General features: G+C 46.3%; 1 protein-coding gene across 5 annotated transcripts in view; it reads right to left on the reverse strand.

The window, feature by feature from the left end:
- The window catches only part of B4GALT4 (beta-1,4-galactosyltransferase 4), a 46684-nt gene that overhangs the window by 14677 nt on the left and 4963 nt on the right, over positions 1–27044 (reverse strand). For 2 of the 5 annotated variants that reach the window (XM_054974014.1, XM_054974015.1), the window contains exons 2-5: positions 23006–23185; positions 17292–17394; positions 4329–4767; positions 2706–2938 (exon numbers count right to left, since the gene is read on the reverse strand). In XM_054974014.1, the coding sequence (XP_054829989.1) occupies positions 2706–2938; positions 4329–4611 (516 nt within the window). In that variant the 5' untranslated portion in view covers positions 4612–4767; positions 17292–17394; positions 23006–23185. Of the gene's footprint in view, positions 1–2705; positions 2939–4328; positions 4768–4965; positions 5171–17291; positions 17395–22373; positions 22393–23005; positions 23204–27044 lie in introns of those variants that run through there. The other 3 variants (XM_054974017.1, XM_054974016.1, XM_054974018.1) reach the window with 3 other exon arrangements.

A 27044-nucleotide genomic window follows, 5' to 3' on the forward strand; every position in this document is an offset into this window, starting at 1 on the left:
TGCAAGTCATTCTAATGAAAACAATGAAAGAGTTCTCTTTTTAAAAACTTGTGACCATGCATTCAACCCAATTGCCCACTTCAAAAGCCTGGCAACTCTGAGAATGCTGATAAAAACACGCGTTCTCGAAAGCATTCAGAACATGTCCTGACCAGCAATCGTCAGGCCAAGCAGGAAATGAATAAAAGATTAAAAGTCTTCCTGAAAAAAGAAGTCACATCCGCTGCTTGTTATGAAGCTGAATTTATAAAACCAAATACAGAGAAACAAAAATTACTGCCAGGCCATTCACTGCTTGTGTTTCAAACTAGTCAGCGTGTATATATTGTTACTGGGACAGCAGGTGCAGAAGAAGAGAGAAAATGGTCAATTCAGAATCAAAGCTGAGGTTACAACTGACATAGTGTCAGCTCGTCAGTGGAAATGAAGGTTCCATTCTTCTTTAGCTCGGTTGCTGCACAAAATAGGTGGAGGTGCCTCTGAACCACCACTCGAATGCTACCCAATGCTACCCCCTCCTATCAGCCCTGCCTCAGCTGGGGAGATGCCCTCCCATCCGGCATCTCCCCAGCTGTCTTTCCCCTTCAACCTGTGAAGCTGCTTTAGACTAAGTGGTCCATTTAGCTTAGTAGTCTGGCTGGCAGCAACCCTGAAGGATCCCAGACAGAGAAGCATCTTCAGATCCTCTAACAGAAGATTCGATCGTGGGACCTTCTGCATGTCTGGCAAGTGAGGAAGGGACCATGGCTCTGCCCCTGGTACCTCCAGTTGAAAGGAACAGGCAGCAGGTGGTATGAAAGAGCTCTAGCTGAGACCATGGAGAGCTGCTGCCAGCCAGAGGAGACAGTACTATCTTCGACAGACCAACTCAATATAACACAGTTTCACGTGTTGTTCTATCATTGCCTGCATCTGTAACTCTGGTCTTCATTGGAGGTCTCCCATCCAATTACTAACCGAGGCCAACCCTGCTTAGCTTCTGATACCTGATGAGATCAGGCTTATCTGGGCTATCTAGGTCAGGGCTGCCGTACAGCGTAACAATCCAAGAATATTCTTTATTTCAGATGTTGAGACCTACAGCTCTGTTCAGAATGGTCTGAATGTAAATCCTTGACTGCCAGAGAGATTGGAAAGGGTTGGTTTTCTACTTGTTTAAATAAGTGAAACCAACAATTTTGTGTCATTCTGCCCTGCCTCCCATTTGTGCCCACAAAATTCACTTGAATTGTCAGACTCTGGGGGAATTCCAAGCGATGTCTGTGATAATGAAATGTAAAGCAAAAGAAGAACCTCCAGGCCTTGCAGTCTCTCCGTCTCATCAACCTGAAGTGACCCTCCAGCCCACTCAAATAAATCCACAGCACAGACTGAAAAAGCACACAGACCTCCCAGCCGTGTTTATTCAACTGGAATATCTAACTCCTGATTTTGTTCTCATGCTCAAAATATAAGGCAAGTCTGGCAGGATCAGACCATCGTCCATCTAGTGCACCATCCTGTTTCTCACAGCAATTGGCCAGTTATTTCCTGAAGGCTCTCAAGCAGACCATGCAGGCAACAGACCTCCCCCACTGCCCATCCACCAGCAACTGGAATTCAGATGTATGTCGCCTCTGAGCCTGAAAGTCCCATTTACCTGTCAAGGCCCATGTCCACAGGTAATCACTGAGGCAGAACGCTTAACACGGAACTGTTCAGGATGGCATTTTTAATGAAGGGAGTACTGATGGGGAAAAGCAGAATTCTGCAGGAAGGGCACTGTCTATAAATGTACAGGCTTCTAATTTTAATTGCCTGTGACAAATGTTAAGCAGCTTTCCTTCCCTCCCCATTTATACTTCATTGATTATTAGATGCATTATGCGGACTTTTAAAAAATCACTGTTCCCTGATTGTGCTATCCAGTTTTTTCAATCACTTTTCTCCAATTGTGAAATCCAGTTTCCAAAAGGGAAAGGAGAGAGTATAAAATATATTAATTAATAAATCGGTAACAAAATGCTGATATTGAAAGACTAGAACTTATTATGAAAGTTATCTTTTTGTCCTTCTCTCTGGACTAAAGAATTCTTGAACGTAGGAAGCTGGCACTCTAGTTCACCACTGCCTCTCTGTCTGGCAGCAGCTATTCTGGGCCTCAGGCACAGAAAAGCCTCTCTCAACACCTGCTTCCTGAGATCCTTTCTCTGGAGTTGCCAGAAATGAAACTGGGGCCATTAGCATACAAAGCAAGCGGCTCTGCCACTGAGCAAGGGTCTCGTCTTATGTTCTCCTCAACAAATAAAGCCTCCTTTAGAGAGAGAAGAGAGGATTTCACCGTATAAGGCCACAAGAAGAAGAGACCAACACAAACCAAGCCCCAAGTTTGAGCAAGGCACATGTTTCAAGGCCATGAAGCTTTGAAAATAACCATGCTTTAGCAACAGCGCATAAAGTTAATTTTCCATTAGCTAGCTTAATTCATTTGATCTGCTTTAAGATTTGCAGCAGAAGACATAAGAAACTCATTCACACCAATTCTCACAAGGACTCTTAAGCGCTGGTAGCACACCAAGATAGATTAGTATTGGAGTTGGTCAAAGAGATCCAGGGCTTGCCTTTGGCAGCGTGCAGCTCTCCCACTGAACACACAGGCACAATAGTCACAAGATGTCGCCAGACATACCGACAGGGCAGCAAGTGTATTTTCTATATGGACTCACTTGGTGAATCACAAAGATGCCATAGTCTAGCTGCTGCCGTTGCAGGAATGGGTGAAGGTGCTCCAGCAGGTAAAGCAGGTGCTTCTCTCGATTACGGTGTGGAATCAAGATGGCCACTCGCTGCTGGGCTAAGCAGTCTTCTGGGCGATAGCGTCCCTTTGCCACCCGAGGATTCTCCTTCTGCACCTCTTCCAGGGTAAGAGAAGCTCTGAAGGTTAGCTTGCTGGGCCCCCCTATTGGAGAAGGCAAGTGCTCAGTTTCATTTCTACAATCTGGACTTCTTTAAACTTTAAACTATCAGTTTAAATTAAAGATAGTGGTACTAAGCAGCTATTGTGGGATTGCAGGGCGGGGTGGGGGGTGGGGATGTTATATCATGAAGTTTTATCTATAAACTTCACAACATCTAACAAAACCATTTGGGTACAGAACACAGGTAAGCAATCAGATTTGCTGTAAGTGTAGAGAAGGACATTTTTACAAACTGAAGTATAATGGAACAGTCCAGGAGGAGGCCTTTTTAAAGAAACAGGATCGTTGTCCATTGCAATGCTCATTGTATGTTTGGGGAAGAGAAAAATTAAGCTAGCAGGACTTGTGTCTCCCCACACCCCCCATCACCAGAGCCTCATCTCCTCCACCAGTCAAATTTGACTCAGAGGCTACCCAGAACTACCAACTGATAGCACCGTCTTAACAACAGGATTCAGTCATAACAACAAACTGGTAAGTGCATAACTCAAGAGGCAACGCTGGTAACAGGAGTAAACCCCAGGAATGCTTGAAGCAAAAGTAACAATAATTATGGCCAAATTCTTACATTACCAGCATAGTGCTGCTTTCTCAAGGCTTTGAATCTTCCAGCAATGCTAAAATAATGGAAGTACATGAAATAGTTGGGCTCATGGGTGGCAGGAAGCTTCTGCATGAGTGCTATGGCCCCCAGGGAGATGCAGCAATAATACAGGATCTGGCCAATCCATGCAATTCTGCTACTCGATCATTACCAGGACAGTGCATGGTCCAGTCTTCGGGAATGGATTCCCATGCCAGACAAGGAACACAGATCAGTTTCTAAAAGGGTGCTAAAGACAGGCATTGCCCTCTATCTTTCCTAGGGTCACCATCATTTCAGGGGAAGATCAGTGCGACCACAGTCATCAGTGAAACAAGAAGCAGCTGCAAGATGTTTGCTCCCCATGCTTCCTGCCAAAAAGAACAGTCAAGATGCTCTGGGCCTGCAGAGGGGAGGGGAAGCCCGCTACGCCTGTTTCTGCCACCAGCCTGAAGAGTTGTTAAGTAATTTTGTGTTTATGTCAATGGGTTTAATCTGCTGCTTGTAAGCTACCTCGAGGATCATTTGATCAAAAATGGGGTATATATCTTTAAAACAAATACAAAAAAAAAAAGAACCGTATTCAAACACATGAGGACAACACCAAGAAGCAAAACCAGGAAGGAGAAAATCTCATTTTCAAATTCTGAAGGCGTTTCAGGCCCACAATAAAATCAGATTCAATACAAGCCACAGGTAATGTACTATGCAGCCTTCTTACCCTTGGACCTCTAAAACCAAGCAAAACAAGGTATTCTATTCTCAACTAAAATAACTGGGTCACTTACGTAGGTAGGGAGACAGAGCAGGGCAAACGGACTTCCCCGTGGGCAGTTCCACAGTCGACAGCTTCACAGCAGGCCTCGTTTGCCTGTCCAGAGTTTCCTTTTGCTCCTTGGTACTGGTGGTTGGTTTCCTGAAGCTTTCAGCTGCACTTTTTGCTCGTGGTGTTTCGTGCACAGCATCGACCAGGTAAGAAGTGGCCCAGCCCACCAGCAAAATGCACGCGGTGAAGAGCATCAACAGCTTGAGCTTGTAAGAGACGTGAAAGCAGGCAGAGCTCACGCCCATGGCCCTTCTGGGGTTACAAGCTTCTCCCTTGGCACTGACCCCAACGTTCCCCTGGCACAGCCCACTTCGGTGAAAGTAGGAAAGTCAAAACAACACGCAGAGTACTGTGGTGCCACATCCTGGCAAGGCTCCTCCAGCTTCTGAACACATGGCTTTCTAGCTCAACGAGAAACAGAAAGCAGACATTACAAAGGTTCAAAGACTGGGGGAGGCGGGATTACATTCTACTAATCTGCACTGAGACCCCTCACCTCAAGATAATCCATCAAGCAGTGAAGAGCAAGATTCGGATCCTGTAGCACCTTAGAGGACCCAAATCTTGCTCTTCTATTACAGACCAACACAGCTACTCACCTGAAACCACCAAGCACCCAAGAATAGCGTTGCATAAATGCTGCAAGGAGATATGGCGCACGAGAGAGTCAGGCACTGGTCCTTGTGCTGCTCACTGTCAAGATGTTATTTCTTACCACACCAGTCTACCTTCTGCTTTGTGAATTAAGCTCAGTGGCGAACAGTCAGAGGGCAGCTATCTTCTCTGGTGTCTCCTTAACAGGGTCTGTGTGGTTAACAAATGTGGTGGGAGGGCACTTCTTAAATATTTGCAGCACAAATCCAGACTTCTTACTGCACTCTTGATGCAACATAGCCTCTGCTAATCTGAAGGGCAGAAATGTATTCAATAAAGGAAGGCTGGCATTTTTCAAAATTACAACCTGAAGGCTTTACAGATGAGCATAAAGGTACAGCCAGATGAAACACCAGCAGAACTATGATGGTCTAGCTGATTAACTATAAAGCAAGAAAGACCAAGGCATAATTTAAAGGGAGGCATAAGAAGGTTGGAGAGAAAGCCATGCACATGTGGTATAGAAACATGTACGTTTCTATACCACAAACCACTTTTGTCCGAGCAAGGGATCATTAAAAGTCCCACTAGAAAACAAAACACACACAAAAGCCATTTTGAGAAGAGTGAGCAATGGGAAGGCTTTACCATTCATACTGCCTTTTAAATCAGCTACTTCCACTAATCTATAGGGAACTGGGAACCTACTAACAACAAACTGCCCAACCTTGTCTATTACTGTATTGATGCTAATCTGTGCATTGACACAGAAATAAAACTAGTCTTAACAATCCAGCTTTGCAAATTTAAAGATTAGGATTTTGCATGTTGCACAATTGATGAAAATATATTTTTACTGGCTCTAACAGAGCTGAATGTTTATTAGACACAAACAGACTTAAATCCAGACTCTAACAGTTAAAAAAAGCCAACCTGAGTAACAAGGCAAGCAACTCTAACATGCTAAAAATAATCAGATTTGGGGGTGGGGGTGGGGGTGGGGGGTGGGAAGCAAAGCCCAAATAAATTTGCTCAGAGGACTACATTGCCTAGAGTTCTCCAATGCATCTAACATACAATCATGCAAACCTACGCTTGAGACATCATCAGAATTACCCCACTGCTCTGGCTAACCGTCAGAGATGCAAGAGAAAAGTGGAACCATGCTCAACTGCCACATGATCAGACTGTGTTCAGTTAGATGTTCTTTTTTTTCAAGAATACTTTTTATTTTATTGATAAGATTAAAAGCCCAATAAAAAGGGCAGAAAAAGGGAAAGAAACAAAAAAGGAATAAAAAGGAAAAAGAGAAGAACAATTAAAGAAAAAAACCAACGAAAAATAATACACACTTCATTTTCCATTTTTCTCTACGCCTGCCATATCATTACAAACATTATACTTGTAGTTTTGATACATTCAATATTTACCTTTTATAATACTGCCCCCCTTCTGTTTATTTTTCCCAAATTTATCTTCTTAATAATCAAATCCACAAATCATCAGTTCATTTTTTCTCATCTCACGTAGAAAGTCAATAAGGAGTTTCCAATTAACCATAAAGGTAGACGATATTTTATCTCTGATCAGAGCTGCAAGTTAAGCCATCTCTGCTAACTCCGTCATTTTCACAATCCAGTCATCCATTGAAGGTAATATTGCACTTTTCCATTTTTGCACATATAAAAAGCTTAGCCGCCATTGTCATATATAGAAACAGGATATCATGTTTATTTTCCAACTGTCTGTCCATTAGGCTTCTGGTTTAAATTGTATATTGAGCTTCAACATTTTTTGTATTGCCATGAGTTTGTGACCAAATTTTTTTTGCTTTAGGACAAGTCCACTAACGGTGATAAAATGTTCCTTCATGTTGCTTACATTTCCAACATTTGTTTGACATACCTTTACTCATTTTTGCTAATTTATCAGGGGACATATACCACTGATACATCATTTTATAAAAATGTTCTTTAAGTGTGGAAATCAAAGTGAATTTGAGCCCCTTTACCCATATATTTTCCCACTGGTCCATTTGTATATTACACCCAAAATTTTTAGCTCGTTTTACCCTACAATCTTTCACATATTCTTCTTCCGTTTCAAATTTCAACAAAAGTTTGTACATTTTGGAAATAACGTGATCATCGTTTGTACAAAGCTCTTTTTATCTGATTTAAACCTTTCTAGTAATTGTGCATAGCAAAACCACTGACATTTTAACGTTTAGCTATTAGATCTTTCCCTGTCTTCAATTTACAATCTCCTTATGAGAATTTGAATAGATCTCCGTAAGTTAACTATCCCTGTTTAGTTGTCATTTCCTGTGTTGAAATCCAAAGCAGTGTCTTCTGTGACAGTCCTGGTTTATATTTGTTCCAAATTCTAAAGATGGCTCACTTAAGATGATTTTTGAAGTTCATGTTGACCTCTATTACAGATTACAGCTGGTACAAAATGCAGCGGCAAGCGTTATTATGATAGTGCCAAATGGGGCACATATAACACAATTATGCAAGCTGCATTTGTTGCCTGTGGAGTACCAGATCAGATTCAAGGTTTTGGTACTAACCTATAAGGCCCTATGCAGACTGGGACCAGCGTATCTACAGGACCGTCTCTCCCCATATATTCCCTGGAGGACTCTCCGATCATGAGATGAACAGTTGGTGGTGGTCCCTGGCCCCAAGGAGGCCCACTTAGCCTCGACCACAGCCAGGGCCTTTTTGGCCCTGGCTCCCACCTGGTGGAATGCTCTGTCTACTGAGACCAGGGCCCAGCAAGACCTACTATCTTTTGCCAGGCCTGTAAGACAGAGCTGTTCTGCCAGGCACATGGCTGAGGTCTGGGCCTCCGCCGGCCTGAAACAACAAAGGGTGTATAAAATCTAACCCTCCCTGCGAAGGCTGTCCACAATCCTGTTTTAATTTGTAAGGCTGACTGTATACTAGAAATATGTTTTTATTTTAATGATGTTTTTAAATGTTTTATGGAAATGGAATTTTATTGTATTTTAATGGGTTGTGATCCGCCCTGAGCCCACTCACGGGGAGGGCGGAATAGAAATGTGAAACAAACAAACAAACAAACAAACAAACAAACAAACAAACAAACAAACAAATTTACTTTATCATACCACAAATAAGCATGGCATCCAAATCTCAGGTCATGACCTTCCAAAGTCAAGAAGAGCCTATCTTCTAAGAAAGACGGGACTGGGGGGAGGCACACAGAATGGCAGCAGCTCCATGCCTTGTATTAGGTCTACTCAGATCCTGGCCTTCTGGCCAAAGTGACTTCATGCTGTATTCTAAGTGACTGCAATAAGTAATGAACAGAAATGATCAACGTCCAAGCTCTGACCCTATCATGAGTGGGTTATATGCTAGTGAAGTAAAAGATCGTCTTCGTCCTTCTGTGCAGCCCCACATTGGGACTGCGCAGGCGCAGGCCAGCCGCGGAAAAGATTTTTCTAGCTCTAAGAGATGTGAGGGGGACGTTCGGATCCACCGCGCATGCGCGCTGGTGTTCCCGCCAATTTTGAATGTATATATATCCGAACGTCCCCGGCATTCCCTCAGTTCCTTTTTCGCCGCCGTCGAAAAGGTTCTTATTGTCTAGCGTTCGTTTCACAGCGTCTCTTCGGAGTTTTGGATCGTTTCTTCTGCTGGTCGGTATTTTCCCCTTGTCTTCTGTCGGGAGATACCGTTCATTATGTCGCAGACATCTTTGTTTAAAAAGTGTCATAAATGCGGCACTAAGATGACCCATTCGGACGGCCATGAGCTCTGCCTCATCTGCCTGGGCGAGGGGCATGTTGTCGAGCGCTGCTCCATTTGTATGTCCTTCACTCCGAAGGCAAGGAGTGATCGGAAGGCCAGGCTCCGTGCCTTCTTGTGGGATGCCAACCTTCTCCCCCCCAAGCCATCGGGCTCTTCGGGAGATAGGCCGCGCTCCGCCGCTCCGTCACCGGCGCCGTCTCGTAAGTCGCCAGAGCCGCTCCCCTCGGAACCGACGGGGCAACCCGTTCCGGAGGCCCGACCTGATTCCGGTTCCGGGGATCGTCCTTCGAGCCGGAAGGCCAAGAAGCGTTCCGCGCCCAAGCCGAAGTCCTCCTCCAAGCCTTCGGTTCCGGAGGCTGTTTCGGAGCCCCCGTCCAAGAAGGCCAAGGCGAAGTCGAGGGCCAAGGGCCGTGCGTTGTCCCCGGCTCCGACTGTGCTGCCTGGTTCTCCGGCCGAACCAGTCCTGATACCCGACGATGTGGTGAGTCTCCACACCCCGTCGCCTCCTTGCACGCCTCCTCCGTCGGTTCCCGAGGAATTCATGCCGTTTCCGCCTTTCCCGGAACCGTTCCAATCTTTTGAGCGCTCCCTGCCGTCCGCCCCGGCGCCTTCAGAGGCCTCCGTTCCACTGCCGTCTACCTCGTCGGTTCCGATGCCTCTTCGCTGGCCTGCCCCGGTGCCTGCTCCTCTGCCCCCTTGCCAGCCGGTCGCGGGGGTTGGGAACATGACCTCCTGGCAGGATTTTGTGGCGTGGTTCCAGCAGTCGCTGCCCTTCCTGCAACATCCGTCGGTTCCGATGGTCTCCGTTCCGGCTCAGCCAGTCGGGCTCCCAGCACCCGCTCCTCCACCTCCGGGCTTGCCTCTGCGACCGCCGGTTCCTGCAACTTATCCGTCGGCCCCGACCGCTCACCGGTCTTCGGTTCCGACGCAAACCTCGCCGGAGTTTTCGGATTCCGAGGATGAGGAAGGTCTGGCGTCCCCGTCGGAGTGCTCTTCAGACGCGGCCTCGGATCCTTCCCCGGATGACACCGTGGGTGGGCCCCGCTCATCGTCCCCGAATGACGATTACAGGCTGTTCTCCGAACAAATGGTGCGGATGGCCGCCGCGCTGGAGATAGACGTCTCCTCCACGACCTCCAAGCCCAAGAGTAAGCTGCTGGAGGCGCTGTATTCCGGGTCCCCCGCGTCGGTGGCGTTTCCCCCTGTGGAGGATTTTGTTGATAACGCTCTCGCGCTCTGGCAGACGCCGGCGTCCCTGTCCGCGACGGCAAAGAAGGTAGAACGGTACTACCGTTTAAAGCAAGATGATTGCCCGTACCTCTTCAATCACCCGAAACCCTCGTCGATCGTGGCTGAGGAGGGTCAGGCTCGGTTCCGTTCCGGTTCCTCGTCGGCCCCGGCGGACCGAGAGGGCAGAAAGCTGGATGGCGTAGGCAGGAAACTCTACTCATCCGCGTCTCTGGGATTCCGTATTGCCAACTTCCAGGCCATAATGGGATCCTATAATCTATTCCTGTGGAAGAGGCTGTCCTCTTACCTCTCCGACCTCCCGGAGGATCGCCGCCACCTGGTTAAGGCCCTCCAAGCCGAGGCCGTGAAGCTGTCAAAACAGCAAATGACAGCTGGCAAGGACGCCGCCGACTCTGCAGCGCGAGCGATGGCAACTTCGGTGGTCCTGCGTCGGCACGCCTGGCTCCGGTCCACGGCCCTGCCTCCAGAGAAGAAGGCGAAGGTGGAGGACTTCCCGTTCGAGGGGCCCCAGCTCTTCTCGGAGAAGACGGATGAGTCCCTCTCCCTGATGAAGAAGAATCAGCAGACGGCCAAATCCCTCGGGGTCGCCCCCTCAGCCCAGTCGTCGGGTCCGAGGTATCGCTCTGGTCGGTTCCGATCCTACCAGACCCCTTACCAGCCTTACCAGCAGCGTCAAGGGCGCTTCTTCTCAGGCCAGTCCTACGGTCACCGATCCTACTCTGCCCAGCAGCGTCACCCTTCCAGGCGCTCCGGCCGGTCCAAGGGCAGGCAACAGCCCTCTTCACCCAAGCCTTCGACCTCGGCGCAGAAGCCCTCGGTCTTCTGACTGCGCCTGAACGCTCCCTCGTTGGCCTCCGAGGGTGCTTCCTCTGCTGCCCAGTTTCTGGACAGGCTTCGACCTTTTTTGCCCTGTTGGCAACGTGTTACTTCTGACGCTTGGGTCCTGTCCATTGTGGCCCATGGTTACAAGTTAATGTTTACGGATGCACCCCCTCTCTCTCTCCCTCCCCGTTGTTCTCCATGTTGTGATGTTGTGTTACACAATAATGTTATGGAGTTGGTTACCAAAGGTGCTGTCCGGGTGGTCAATGTCTCTACTTCCCCATGGGGATTTTACTCCAGATACTTCCTTGTGGATAAGAAGGGTGGAGGTTCCCGGCCTATCTTGGACCTTCGAGGCCTCAACGGTTATTTGAAGCCTGAGAAGTTTCGCATGCTGACCCTGGCGCGAGTCATGGAACTCCTGGAAGTGGGCGTCTGGCTGGCCATTCTAGACCTGAAGGATGCCTACTTCCACATTTCTATATTTGAGGGCCACAGGAAATACCTGCGGTTTGTGTATGGGAATTCTGTGTATGAATATACAGTGTTGCCCTTCGGGCTAGCCTCTGCACCCAGAGTGTTCACAAAGTGCATGGCCACCGTAGTGGCATACCTGCGGTCCCAGGGTTGCTTTATCTACCCGTACCTGGATGACTGGCTCCTGGTGGGACCCTCGCCTGACTCTCTCCAGGCCCATATTGCCCTCGCTTTGTCCGTGCTGGCTAGATTGGGCTTGGTGGTTAATGGGGATAAGTCTATCCTGACCCCAGGCATGGCCATTAGGTTTATTGGGGTCCATTTCAATTCCCTGCTGGGTAGAGCCTACCTGCCCCCAGACCGGTTGGCCAGGCTTTCCGCTTTGGCCCGGCATTTTATACATTGCCGGTATCAGACTGCCCTTTTGGTTCAGACTCTGTTGGGCCTTATGGCCTCCTCCACAGGAGTGGTTTTCTTTGCGCGCCTGCGTATGAGGCCGCTGCAAAACTGGTTTGTCCGGAGGTACAACCCCCTCACCATGGGTCAGCACCAGAGGTTTTCCATCCCCAGGGTGGTGCTGCGCTCTCTGGCCTGGTGGACTGTCCCTGGAAACCTGTCTGAAGGTTGTCCTTTCGGCCCCTTCCTAGCTGAGGTCACAGTTTATACCGATGCCTCCAACTTGGGATGGGGGGGGCGCTGTGGACAGCTCTCGGCTCAGGGCATCTGGTCCCCATCTGAGGCATCCATGCATATCAACCTTCTTGAGCTTAGGGCGATCCGTTACTCCCTCGCTTCTTTTGCAGATGCCATTCGGAACAGGAGGGTTCAGGTCCTGTCGGACAATACCACGGCCTGCTACTACCTCAACAAGCAGGGAGGAACGGTCTCGCTCAAGCTCTGCAAGGAGGCAACGACTCTATGGAATTGGGCCATGGTCAACAACGTCCTTCCCAGAGCCGTGCACATTGCCGGGGATCTCAACACCTCGGCGGATGCGCTGAGCAGGGTGTTTTTGCCTCAGCACGAGTGGTCCCTGAACAGGGTTTACCTCGACCAGGTTTTCCGCACATGGGGCACGCCTTGGGTCGACCTCTTCGCCACTGCCCGCAACAAACAGGCCCCGCTGTTCTGCTCCCGGGCCGGCATTGGCCGCCACTCCCTGGGGGATGCCTTCCAAATACCTTGGTCCCCAGGGCTCTTTTATGCCTTCCCGCCCTTCCCGCTCCTGTACAAGGTTCTTTCCAGGGTCAGGGCCTTCCGAACCCACTGTATCCTCGTTGCCCCTCGGTGGCCTCGCCAGGATTGGTTCCCCCTTTTACTTTCCCTGTCCCAGGGGCGATGCCTCCCCCTGCCTCACGCCCCGGACCTCTTAACCAGGGACGGGGTGTGGCATCACGATGTGGCTGTACTGAATCTGACTGCCTGGCTTCTGGGCACCCGGGAGTGAGCCTCTCTTCTGGAGTGCTTGGGGTGATCTTGAATGCCCGGAAACCGTCTACCAGGTTGTCCTATCAGAGGAAGTGGTCACGTTTTTCCCGGTGGTTGGCCCTGAAAGGGGTTTCTCCCTTTAGTTGCCCGCTTCCTGTCATCCTGGACTACCTCCTGGAACTCTGCTCCCAGGGCCTTGCGTTTTCCAGTGTTAAGGTCCACATGGCTGCAATCTCTGCCTTCCATGAGCAGATTGATGGGAAGACAGTTTTTACTCACTGGCTTTCCAAGCAGTTCCTGAAGGGCCTGTTCAAGACCTTCCCTCCTAGGGCCCATCCCATTCCGCAATGGAGTCTCTCCCTGGTTCTCTCCCGGCTGATGCTCCAGCCCTTTGAGCCTCTATCTTCTTGTCCCCTACCTTTGCTCACTCAGAAGGTGGCTTTCCTGGTGGCAATCACGTCCTCTAGGCGTGTTGGGGAGCTGTCTGCCCTGCGGTGTGACCCTCCCTTCCTGCAGTTTTTCCCTGGTACTGTCATGCTCCACACTAGCATGGAGTTTCTGCCCAAGGTAGTCTCAAGGTTTCACCTACAGCAAAAGGTGTTCCTCCCTTCCTTTTTTCCAACACCCTCATCCCCAGGGGAACGAGCACTACACACGTTGGATGTAAAGCGTGCTTTATTGTTTTATTTGCACCGCACCAAATGTTTCAGGAAGTCTCCTGCCCTGTTTGTGTGTTATTCTGGCCCTCGCAAGGGCTCACCTGCTTCTGCCCAGTCCATCTCTCGCTGGATTGTGTCTACGATTAAACTTTGCTATCAGCATGCTGGAGTCCGGTGTCCCTTGTTGGTTACCGCTCATTCCACTCGAGCGCAAGCTGCTTCTGCTGCCTTCCTGCGCGGAGTGCCGCTCCGGGACGTCTGCCAAGCTGCGACATGGTCCACTGCAGACACTTTCATCAAGCACTATTCTGTGGATGTGCATGCACGACGTGACTCGGCTGTGGGCACAGCTGTCCTGCAGTCCTTGTTCAAGTAGACACTCACACCCGCCCCCATTGGTGAGATGCTAGTTACTCTCCCAATGTGGGGCTGCACAGAAGGACGAAGACGATAAACAGGGTTTCTCACCTGTAACTGTTGATCGTCGAGTCTCTTCTGTGCAGACACACATTCCCTCCCGCCTGCCCCGCTGTGAGTGCTTGGTTTCTTCCATTGTTTCTCCGGCGGCTCAGGTGAACTGAGGGAATGCCGGGGACGTTCGGATATATATGCATTCAAAATTGGCGGGAACACCAGCGCGCATGCGCGGTGGATCCGAACGTCCCCCTCACATCTCTTAGAGCTAGAAAAATCTTTTCCGCGGCTGGCCTGCGCCTGCGCAGTCCCAATGTGTGTCTGCACAGAAGAGACTCGACGATCAACAGTTACAGGTGAGAAACCCTGTTTTTCTCATGTACTTGTTAAGTCTTGTAGGAGTAGCCAAAGGAATTCTCAATCCACAGCTGCCCATCTCTCATGTAATGAAGGTTCAGAGAAGGTGCAGTGCAGAGCAAGTTGGATGTGTGTACAGACGTGCAGGACTTCCTGAGCAGAGGAGGGAGGTAGCTTCTCAAGTGCACGGACATCCAAAAGATAAAGGCTTGGATCATATGAATGAGTTCCATGCATGCTATAGTCTCTGTCACAAAGTATGCTTCCTCCTCCAGTAAAACTTTCATTTGTGTAAGATCAATGGTATTCAATGGGCCCTTGTGTAAACAAAAGTTTTAGTGGAAGAGGAAGCACCCTCTGCTACAGACTATCATCAAGCACGCATGGAACTCAATCACAGGACGCAAGCCGCAGGTTCCAAATGTCCCACAACCACTGCCATTGGACAGTCCCAGTTCTGCTCAATTCACTTGCTGAGATCCAAAGCCTTCTCTCATTGTCCCCACCATCATTTAGGACAAGTCCACCAAAGGTGTGTTTAAATTTCAGATTTTTCTGCAAACCTGGTTTTTTTTCTCAGGATTGCAGAAATACCTGTCTTGAATGTTCACGGCTCCAGCCTCCAGAATTCCATATCCACAGATCTAGCCACTGCTGAGAATCAGAAACATTAATATGTGCTATAACAAAGGGGTTGGATCCCAACTATACATTTTTGCAGGTTCAAGGGCTTTTGCTTCTGGAGCTCAATTTTGCTGCCTCCCCCTCCCACAGCAGTCTGAAATGTCCTCCCAAATCTTGTTCTGAGGAGAAAGAGGACACTGAAGAACAGGATTTCAGGGAGCATTTTACATTTCCACACAAGGGGGGAGGCAGGAAAATTGTGCTCCCTGAGCAGACGCCCTTGTTCCCATCGAAGTACTACCCAGGATCCAAGCTGGGAACTTGTTTTATAGCCATTAGAACACTGTCCCTCCAAATGACAGGCACAACTTTATACTATTAACGTGACTAAACATACAGAAAAAACCACCCTCCATGGCAGGCTTTATCATGTAGAAGTTAACACACAACAAGGAAGTTAAAAGATTAGAACAGCAGGACTACTGGCAGACTTCCATTCTTGTAATCAAAGAAACTCAACATATCACACTGATTAAAGGTTTGTAGTACTGAGCTCGTGTCCTCAGGAGATATGGTATTGGCCTAGAATACCTAGATAGCACCGAGATGGTTATTTAAAACTCCAGATCCAGTAGCCAAAAGGAGGTCTCAAAAATGAATTCAGCAAAAAAAAAAAAAAGATGGTCGTCAACGAATATGCTCTTTGCCAAAAGAGACATTTGAACAGACAAGTTAAAACAACACACTGAAGGCTTTAAATCCTTTGGCATTTTGGAGATGCCAAAACTAGTTCAGTTCTTTGTTCAACTTGTGGCAAAGGCACTACTCTGGTTCCTGTACACTCTTTAATAAAAATGTTCAAGCAAGATCATCCAACAATTATTACCAAGTACAAAGAGGCAGAGGATTGACATTAAAAGGTCTACTGATATTCTCACAAACAAATTTTGAAATCATTATTGCTTTAAGCTCAGTCCTGCCATTATTTAAAGAGCTAAAGTGAGCATACAACCAGGTGTGCCCTCTGCTGTGAACAAGTATTGAAATCAACTGTAGTAGATGGAGAAGACTCACTTTCCCAAGATGTATTAGAATAGGAACAGAACAAATGCCAAACTAGTGCTCCAAATTCAAGTATGCTCTTCAGAAATAGTGAAACACAGTTTAAGAAATATGGCCAAGTCAGGTATTCTTTTCTTATATGTGAATGCAGCAGCAAGACTATTATATGCACAGTATTGGAAGAATTCAGCGGCAATGCCTGACAAGTGGCAGTGGTTTTCATGGCAAGATATTAACAGAGGTGGTTTGCCATTGCCTGCTTCTGCAACTCTGGTCTTCATTGGAGGTCTCCTATCCAATCAGTAACCAAGACCAACCCTGCTTAGCTTCTGAGCTCTGACGAGATCAGGCTCACCAGGGCTAAACAGAAGGTAAGGATAAATATATTACCAAAGGAGTCTTTTTTAAAAAGTGGTCACCGAGTTAAAGAAAGTGTTCTTTTCTCAAGCAAACATGTTGAGTTTCAAAACAGATTTAGTGAACCAATAATTCCGTAAATAGCATTGATCTGCATACTTTGTAATCTCTGGAATGCTATGTAAATTGCTTTATATGGTTTTTTCTTTTAATGATTTAATCCCACGGTGTGTTTGTACATAAACTGTAGTTAAATAGTAAACAATTATCTGATCAAAGATTTGCTCTCATGAGAAAGCCAGTAAGGAAAACTCAAATGTAGTAGGCGTAGTACAAAGGAAACAGTATACCACTCAGATTCTAATCAGTGGGACTTTAGCATGTTTACCTTTCTCCAGATTATAATTAGCATCTACTTAAAACATCTATTGTAAAATACAGGACTGCCCTTGAAGCCAATTTGAAAAACCAACTAGTGCAAACTGTAACAGCTCTTACTAACTGGGGCTGGCTGCCTGGTGTATATTGCACCTATTATGAGGTCTCTGCACTGACTGGTTGGTTATTTCCAAGTTCAATGCAATGTGCTTTAGCTTTAATGTCCTTCTTGGTCTGGGATCCACATACTCTGCTACTATCAACCCATCAGCTTCTCTGACCAATACTTATTGGTTATTCCGTCCTGAAAAGGAGTTAGGATGGTAATTGCTAGATCTAGTGTTTTTCAGTAGCTGCTCCTAGTCCACAAAACAGCCTTCCTGAAGTTTTTAGGAAGGCTTCCTCTGTGTCACGCTCCTTCACGTTATGTAACAAAGAATTCTTCAGGAGGGCTTTGAATGCTGCCACCTAATTTTGAATTATATGTTATTTTTTATGGATTTAATTGTATTTCATTTTGATTTTGCATATTGTTTTATTGTTGGTATTGTCTGCGGGGAGTGGCCATGGCTCAGTAGTAGAGCATCTGCCTGGCAAGCAAAAATCCCCAGGGTTCAATCCCCAGCATCTGCAGTTGAAAGTATCAGGTAGAAGGTGATGTGAAGGATCTCTAACTGAGACCCTGGAAAGCCACTGCCAGTCTAAGTAGGCAATACTGACCTTGATGGACCAGTTCAGTATAAGGCAGCTTCATGTGTTCCTCATGATCATCACTGTAACCTGCCTCGAGTCCAGCCTTGGAGAAATGTGGGCCAAAAATGCTCTAAATAAATACAAAAATAATTTCAATTCAATTTATACACAAACTGTTTCATGCTGGTATTTGTTCCTATTTCAGTATCTTTTAAAATGAGTAAAATAATGCATATATACATTTAAAGTAAATATGTTTCATCAGGAGAAAGTAGCAGTAGAAGTTCCTCTGCATCTCAAGACCTTTCGTGTGTTTTGTTCTGTTGGTTTCTATGTGAAGCGCGCCAGTGGTTCAGAATGGGTGTGCCATTCAGAGGCTACATCCCCAACCTGACCGAAAAGTCCCAAAAGACGCTTGGTAAAGAAGCCAGCACTCCTCACTCACGCAACGCCTGCTACAACGAACATTGCTGCAGCTACCTTGAATAAGGCAGAATGCGCATCAGCCGTTTCCCCAGTCTGGGCTGCAAGAATAACCTAAGCCAGAGCCTACCAGCGGTAATGATCACGACAAGCATGGGCTCACTGTCTGCTCCTGCACTACTTGCACCATGACCAGCAGGCAATGAGCTCAGGAGCTCCTGTGCAGGGGCCTCTCGAGATGAACGGCTTATGGGTCCAAGCCAAGCAGGCCCTGCAGTGTTCCCTGTGCCAAAAGGGATCAGTTTGCTTTGGTCTTGGTACCTAACAGACCACTAGGACAGGGCTCATCAAAAACCATCCTGGTAAGTTAGAGGGCCGCTCCACACCTGGTTCCTCTAGAGTGGAGTTCTTGCATAGCAGTCCTCATAGCTGTAGCCCATGGAATCTGGCTAAGCTTTGTCTCTTTCTTCTCCATCAGTAGCTAGAGTTGCACAGTAGTTAAGAGTGTTGGGTTAGGATCTGGGAGACACAGGTTCAAATCTCCACTATTCTATGGAAGCTCACTGCCATTCTTGGGCCAGTTACTCCCTTTCAACCTAACTTACTTCACAGGGTGGTTGTTGTGAAGATAAAAAGGAGGAGGGGAGAATGACATTGTAAACCACTTCAGGTTCTAACTGGGAGAAAGGGACAGTATAAATATCTAAATAAATAATTAAAAATCTCTTGTTGGCTCCACCTGCAGTTCCTCTTATCCAATATAACCCTTCTTTTGTAGGAATATTCCATGATCCACAGCTGTGCTCAAACAACAGATTAATCTTTTTGCACTGACCTTAATATCAAACTACAGCATGGGAGTCTGACTGTAGACTGTCGGCCAATTCATGAACACAAGCCAGATAAGTTCTGCCCCCATATGATCTCTGCTGATCATCCCCAAATATGGAGTAGTGAACAAAATGTGTATAGTGATACAAATGACAGCTATACCCATTACCACAGCAGTTGGGAGAACGTGTGGATGTTTCCAAAAACCCATGTCTCCCACTGTCAGCTAAACCCATCCACAGCTCAAGATTACGCAGACATTTTGCATGCAATTCCATACCTTGGCCCTGTTGGGAGGAATGGCATGGAGGAACAACTGGCATGTATGAACTGGTCTTGGGACTAAAGCAATGACTCTGAATGACACTCATCTTATTTGTTATTAATTTAAAATATCTACATCCCATACTCTGCAGAATCTGGCCTGATGCAGGTCAGTACTATAAAGTAACAATACATTTCAAAACAGCAGTGAAAAATCAACATAAAAGTAAGCAACATAAAAGTGGGGAGACAGTAAAGCAAGAGGACAGAATTGAGTTAAAAGCTGAGTAAATGCATTTTGGCCTGGTGACTCAAAAAAGCCAGTAAAGTAGGCAGCAGGTGGGCTCCCAGTAGAAGGCTATTCCACATGTAGTACCGCTACAGAGAAGGCCCCATCCCTAGTTAATTCCTGCTTCACTTCCATGGGCAGGAGGGAGGGGCACGAATAGTGCTTGAGATTAGGGCCTTAATTGGTAAGCTGGACAGTATGGGAGGATACCTTTGGGTATCGTGGTCCCAAACTGTTTAGTGCCTTATAAGATACAAGCCAGCACTTTCAATTGGGCAAGGTGACAGGTAACCAGCACTGATCTTTTAGCACCATATCCTCTGTATCCGACCCCCAATAGCAACCCATCAACTGCATTCTGGACTATTTGAAGTTTCTACACAGTATGCAAAACCTGCTCCATATAAACTACACAGCAGTACTCGAACTTGGATGGGATCATAGCACGGATCATAGTGGCTAGACTCTAATTCCAAAGGGACAGCCATAACCAGCATTTCGATGGAAACTGATAAAAGGAGAGCTGGACCTTCAAATGTAGGCAGGATCCAGCAGCACCTAAGCTACGAATCTGCTCTTTCAGGACAAATGCAACTCGCTCCTCATGCCTTGAGCAGGTATAACACTGACCACCACAAGCTCAGTCTTGCTGAACGGAGCTTCAGTTTATTGGTCCCATTACCTACTCCAAGCATTTGTTCAGGACTTCCACAGACTCAGCTGTCTGGAAGAAATGCACTTCCCCACCTCCGAGGGGCCCAAGTTTAATATCCTAACTCAGCTATGAAGCTTTCTGCCCACTTCACAAGATTGTTGTGAGAATAAAAAAGGAGGAGTGGAGAACCACATATGCTGCTTAGAGAGGGATAAAAGGATTCATATAGTTGCTAACAGATTGTTTAAATTGTTAGAGCAACTAATTACTATGCATGCAATTCAGCAATCAGAAACCCAGAAACCTGATTTAAAGCATGTTGATTTAAATAAATTCACCTTTGCTAAATGGCTCAGCATTACATCATGGGATATTATCCTAAGATGACAAAGAAACATTAGAATGAGGCATATCACACCACACTACCTTCAGTACAACTTGAGGGCATGAGGAAGTGTAGTTCTATACCTCAATGAAAAAACAGCAGCAAGAAAATATCTATACAGGAGGTAATAAGCTCACTAAAAGCCAAACACAAAAAGCAATCAAAGGCATGAGATCTTCAGTTTCTGTCTTCTCAGCAATGCACTAAGCCAGGAGAAAGGAAGTTTGAACCTTTGAGAACTACTTCTATGCCACAGGTCCCCAACATGGTACCTGTGGGTACCATGGCACCCACCAAATATTTTTAGAAAGTGGGTGAAGCACTTGCCCATCAGGAATTCTGACTGGCCACTGGCTATCTGACTGGCTGGGAAGATTAAAATAAAGTTTCAGCAAAAGCTGCCAGCACCATGTTGGTTTTATTCGCTCTCACTCTTTCCCAATGTATTTTTAAAAATGACTCCCTCTTGTTCCCTGCACTTGGGCTACCTCTGTGTGGATGGCTGCCCTGTGTCAGAATTCCAAAAGGTGCCCACAGGCTCAAAAAGGTTGTGAACCCCTGATCTGTACTATATTGCTTCAAATATGTATTAATAATAATAATACTCTATTTATATACAGCCCTTCAGGACAACCTAATGCCCACTCAGAGCAGTTTACAAAGTATATCATTATTATCCCCACAACAAACACCCCACTGAGAGAGTTCCAGAGAACTGTGACTAGCCTAAGGTCACCCAGCTGGCTTCAAGTAGAGTGAGGAATCAAACCCAGCTCTCCAGATTAGAGTCCCACACTCTTAACCACTACACCAAACTGGCTCTTAGATAGAAACAGATGTTAGATAAATGGATGAGGCACCAGGAAAAGAACCAGAATGTTAAATAAACTGAAATGGAACTCTCAAGTGTTAAAAAATTATTAAATATCCAATGATTTATAAAATTTAGAAGAACACATCATCGCAACCACTGTCCAGAGAGATGCACAGTATAACATTTGATTTATATACTTCCCTTCAGGACAACTTAATGCCCACTCAGAGCAGTTTACAAAGTATGTTACTATTATCCCCACAACAAAACACCCTGTGAGGTGGGTGGGGCTGAGAGATCTCCAGAGAGCTGTGACTGACCCAAGGTCACCCAGCTGGCTTCAAGTGGAGGAGTGAGAAATCAAACCCAGTTCTCCATATTAGAGTCCTGATGCTCTTAACCACTACACCAAACTGCTTGCTTTTACAGAAAGTGCATGCAGGCAATTATAAAGTAGGATATTAGTTTTATGCATGTGGTTACTAAAACGTTGTACGGGTTCCAAAGATCAGAATTAAAAAACTGATAAAGCACTATTGTAATTTATTTCACAACACATTCAAGTACCTATAAATATTTATGATAGTGATAAAGTTACAGAGCAGTAGTATAAAACTCGTGAGTCAGAAGAACCTCAAGTGGGTCACCAGGCACCACCTGCTGAGCCTCACGCCCCTATAAAGGACCTGTTGCTGAGGCCCATGCGTAGACAGCAAGGGAGTTGCGCTCCCTGCCTCACTTTGCATGCATACTGAGAGCAACAGCAGGACAACAATGCAGAGTCACTGAACAGTGCTTAAGATTTCTTTTTAACACTGACATGTTCAGAGTCTCTGGCTTCTCCTCTTCATACAACTGCCACTTGAGTCCATTTCCTCCGCCGCCGCCACCCCATCGTGTTAATCATGGATTTTTTTGAAGATGGCAGTCATTTATTTCTTCTCATTTTTCTATGAAAGTATTTTATGTATCAAGAAATATCATGAGTAAAAGATTTCAAGTGCTCTGCTGGTCTACCCTTTGACAGAAACAAACAACGATTGATATTTCACCCCGTGAGAATTAAATGAGCCATAAAAACATGCTGTGATTAAGCATTCAGAAATGAGTAAACGTTGTTTTAACACAGCTCAAGCAGGAGAGACTACAACAGTCAACTGGTTACTCATACAGAAAAGATTTTCAGAATCATCAAATTTCCTGCTCAATCACTTTCAGCAAGACTCGGTTTTCTTTGCAACAGGACACTGGCCCCCTTTCAATGAGCCATCCATCTTTTCAGAGCTTATCTAAAGAGGTCCTTGGGGTATGATGATAAGGTATTATAGTTGACCCCACACTGAAAGATGCAAGATACAAATAGGAAACAAGATAACAGAGGAAATACTTCAGAAAAACATTAGAAGGGTCAGGAAAGCACAGCCTGCAGAGTCAACCCTTGCACTTACCAAATGGTAACAACTTTATTCCTGCAGCCAGTATGGCCAGATAAAAGGGAACTTGAAAAAACCATCAATAATAGCGTGCTGCTTATATACTGCTCTTATAGGCAGATTTGTGCACCACTCAAAGGGGTGAACAAAGTTAGTGTTGCTATCATCCCCACAACGCAGCTGGGGGGCAGATTCTGAGAGGAGTGGCTTAACAAAGACCAACTGCTGAGCTGTTGACAGTAGTAGGATTCAAACCAACAGACTGCTGAGTCGCAACCCAACTACTTAACCACTATGCTACAGCAGCTCTCACAGGTGACTTGAAAACACTGGCACAGATAATCAGAACCAGAAGGAACAGCAGAGGCTGGAGTTCAGTGGATGCTTTTAATTAGCTTCTATCCAGGCTTTCAGTATAACATGCACGAAGTAGCTCTGAATCGCACAAAAGTCATCCAGTGGCTTCTGTGGCTGCCCTTATCTGCTAGGCTGAAACCCTTTCCATGCCCCCTAATGAGCATTCTAGCAAGCATCTGTGCAGAACTGTACTAGAAAAGAGGCATTCTAGACCCAGAGGCAGCTTCTCTACTTGTTCCTTTTTTTCTTCTTGCTTGAGCCAGAGACGGAAAGCGCGCATTAAGACTTACTTGATCTCGCCACTGCTCTCTTTCCTGCAGAGAAGCTGTTTTGTTCTTATCGCAGCTGAGAGGGCTCCCGTGCCAAGCAGCAAGCGCTCTTCAGTCATGAAACCCCACACCATAAAGAACTCTCTGTTGCCTTGCACAGATTCAGGAGGAGGAGGAGTCTGCTCAAAACTGCAGGAACCACTGGAAAGCAAAGTCAACAGTTTCAGCCTTTGCCTATTGAAAGCCGCTCCCCTCAGACTTTCCCTTATGTACTTCATTTTCCCCACCCCTTTTCCTTTTTAGCAAGAGATGGAAAGAAGCCTCGCCGGGGGAACTTAGAGATCGGGAGGGGGGGGTCATTCTCCAGATGTCCACGCAAGTCAGAAAAGATAACACCATCTGCCAAACATACAAGTATACCCACATTTTCCCCTTCCCTCCATGGTTCAGTCCCTGGGAAAAGTCTTCAAGGTACAACATATATCCTCTATATACTGTTCTGCTTGCCAACATAACCAATTCATCTTCCATACAGAGGGCCTGCTATGTCACAGTGCAGAAAAGAGGCTCCCCTAACATACAATATTTTGAATGATGACTTTTCATTTGGCTGGGGGTCAAATCTTTTCTGCCAATTGCATGTCTGATATTGGGTGGTTAGCTCAAAATGAAAGAAAGAAGCATCGTAACACTCTTTTTGCATAAATTTACAAGCAAGTACGGAAGTGAAATATGTACCAAAAAATCAAAACAAAAAGGAGAAGTTAGAGGTTTTATATATAATTCTTATAAAGGGGAACCAAAATATTTTTTAAAATGCATAATTGATTGGCTCACTCTTATGTGGCAGGACAGGTGCTACATCATCAAACAGGCCTACTGTAGGATACAGGCAGCCACAGGAGGCTCACGCCTCTTTTACTGCACGTGCGACTTTTGGTCTGGAACAATAAGTAATATATCTCAAAGCAACAGACTAAACTAGAAGGAAGCTGGTAAATTAAAAAGAAGCATTGCACAATAAATTTTGGTTAATACTAGATTTGTTTAACCCATTACAAACATTTATATGACGTCTGACAGGTACACACCTAAAGTTTGCTTATGATGCAACCTCTCTGGTCCATATTTAAATAAGCCAGGAACTCTGACGTAGGGGGAAAGGTCTGGCATGTCATTTGAAACAGGGGAAGGATCCAAGCAGAAAGGATGCACAAAGTAATTCCTGTACCAGGAATATGCTGCATAGTAGTATAAAAGCATCTCCATTCTGCTTCTTCTGAAAGGGCTGTGTCCAAGACCTTTACAGTGAAAGACAGGGACAATGTCCTAGAGCAAGGGTGTCAAACATACAACAACAACATCTGATTTATATACTGCCCTTCAAGGCAACTTAACACTCACTCAGAGAGGTTTACAAAGTGTGTTGTTATTCTTACGACAATCACCCTGTGAGGTGGGTAGGGCTAAGAGAACTCTAAGAAGCCGAAACTGACCCAAGGTCACCCAGCTGGCTTCAAGCGGAGGAGTGAGGAATCAAAGTTGGTTCTCTAGAGTCCTCCACTCTTAACCACTACATAGGCAAGATATTTACAGTTAAAGACAGGGAAAACATCCTAGAGCAAGGGTGTCATGGCCCGCAGGCTCTTTTCTAGCCTCCTTGGATAACCTTTGGATTCATACCTCACTATGGATGCTAATTTCGGCTCTAATCAAGTTGAATTGTTTGTTTACATCCTGATGCCCTCCCTTGTAACACCTCACCCAACTTTACCTGGGAAACAAAGGCTCAGGGATCTCCATTCCTACTTTATCTGAAGAAGGGAGCTCTGACTCTTGAAAGCTTTCACTCTGAAGATTTTGTTGGTCTCTAAGGTGCCACTGGACTCAAATCCTGCTGTTGTTTAGCTCTGGCTATACTATGGTGATCCAGGACAAGATTGTATTTATGGATTATTCCCGCCACGAGGAAGTATTACCCCATTTACCTTAAATAAGCATGTTCACATTTTGAGTAAAAAATATTATCATTAATTGGGTTTGTCTGTGAGTCTCTCTATACAAGACTTCTGACTTGTGTTCTTCATTTGTTGGGAGACACAATGTTAGCTGGGAAGGGAAGTTTTAAAATGACAGAGCCAGAGGAGGTTGCTCTAAAGGGGACAGATTCTCTCACATCCCTCCGCCACCTCTGGACTGCCAGACTGTCTCCTCTTCCAGAGGAGGGTTCCCAGGTGCCTGCCAATGGTGGGCAAACTCCCAGGGATTTACCCGCTCATCAGCTGATCGCCCAGCAATCAGCGGGAGGTAGCAAGCCCCCCGGAGGTTGCCCACCATCGGCAGGCACCCAGGGAGCACATGCTGTGCGCATGCTCCCTGGGGGTGTGGCGACATCACTTCCAGAAGTAACATTGTCGCACTGGCTGCGGGAGTGTTCCTGTGCTTCATTTGCGGCCAATTTGGGCCCCAAATGGGCCAAAGAAGGACCTTGCGCCTATGAGGTAAGTGCCAGGTTCCCTACCGTCCCAGTGGGAGGGGACAGGGACCCAGAAACCCTATTCCAAAGCCTTTGCCCTGCCAAGGCTCGGTTAATTCAAAGTTTTAAGCAGCAAAGGTGACAGGGCAAAGGCTCCAGAAGGGGAAACTGTCTGGCATGCCAAAGGTGGCAGACAGCTGTAAGAGAATCTGTCCCCCCTCAGGAGTGATCTCCACCAGCTCTGTCTTTTAAAACTATGCTTCCCAGCTAATATTGTGTCTCCCAGGACTTGATGAACATGTGCCCAGGCCAGGCATCTCATGTAGAGAGAGACTGTGTCCTTTATAAAGTTTATATCTCCAGAACCTGGCATTAAATTTTATGGTACACATGGCACAGCCCAACAAAGTGATATTTATGTCAGATCTAGCCCTCATAACAAATGAGTTTGAGACCCCTGTCTTAGAGCATGCACATTTGCCACAAAACTAGTTTATACCACAAAAAGATTTCATTATCTATCTGGAAACTACCAAGGTACGCATAAATAACAAGAATTTCAATTAGTTCAATGCAGTTTTCCTACCCTACACAGAGCATGCTGACCAATCTAATCAACCTAATCAAGTTTAAAATACACACATTTATTTAAGTGAAGTATGCACACTTTTCACAGAATAAGCACCCCAATTAGCAAATCCACAGTCTACTTCTGGTAAACTCTCTACTTGAGGTAATCCAGATATTGCTGAAGCTGGCAGCCCTTGCTGAAGAGACTGGATAACACTGCCTCTCCATCATGTCTGTTGCAAGTTTTTTTTATCATTTAGGATTTAAATAAACCGCTGAGCTCTGTTTACATTGTTGTTTGTCTAAAACAATATTTCAATAGCTCAGCCAGGGACATCCCAGGCTACAGGTGCAGCACAGCCAGGGGCCTCCCCCCCCCCCAGGTTCGCCCACACCCAAAGAACGCCACAGACAACGCCAGAGACTGGAACCATCTCCTGAGCCAACACCAGCTGCTGGAGAGCGACAATGAGTAGCATCAAGATGGAGCCCCAGCAGCTGGCCGAAAACCATGCCTGGCTATAAAAGCCAGTCAGGAGCGACTGCCAGGTGTGGAAGCAATGTGTCGATTACCTGCAACCACTTCCTGGTACCTTGCGTCTTGCTCTTGCCTTGATACTCTCGTGCCCTGACCTACGGACTGGACTTGGCTTGGCTTCTGGATCCTGGACACACCCCTGGCGTTTACCTTGTGCTCTGACTGTGGACTGGACCTGGCTTGTGACTCTTGGACATTCCTTGGCTTCATGTTAGTACCTGGGCTACCAGCTTGGGCGGACCCAGCCCATGACAGCTCCAAAGCTTCAGCTGTATAAAAACCCATATATAATAAAATGAACTAAGCAGACAATTAAAGATGACTAATTAAACAATAACCTTCATTCTTTAATCTCTATGCAGATGTTCAAAGTCTCCTAGCAGCTATGCCAGCGGCAGCAATTGTCTGAAGTGCAATGGCTGTAATCCTAACCACACTGATTTGGGAACAACTCAAAGCAAAATCAAGCCCTCTTC

Source organism: Eublepharis macularius, chromosome 3 (assembly GCF_028583425.1).
Source record: "Eublepharis macularius isolate TG4126 chromosome 3, MPM_Emac_v1.0, whole genome shotgun sequence".
Taxonomy (NCBI): Eukaryota; Metazoa; Chordata; class Lepidosauria; order Squamata; family Eublepharidae; genus Eublepharis; species Eublepharis macularius.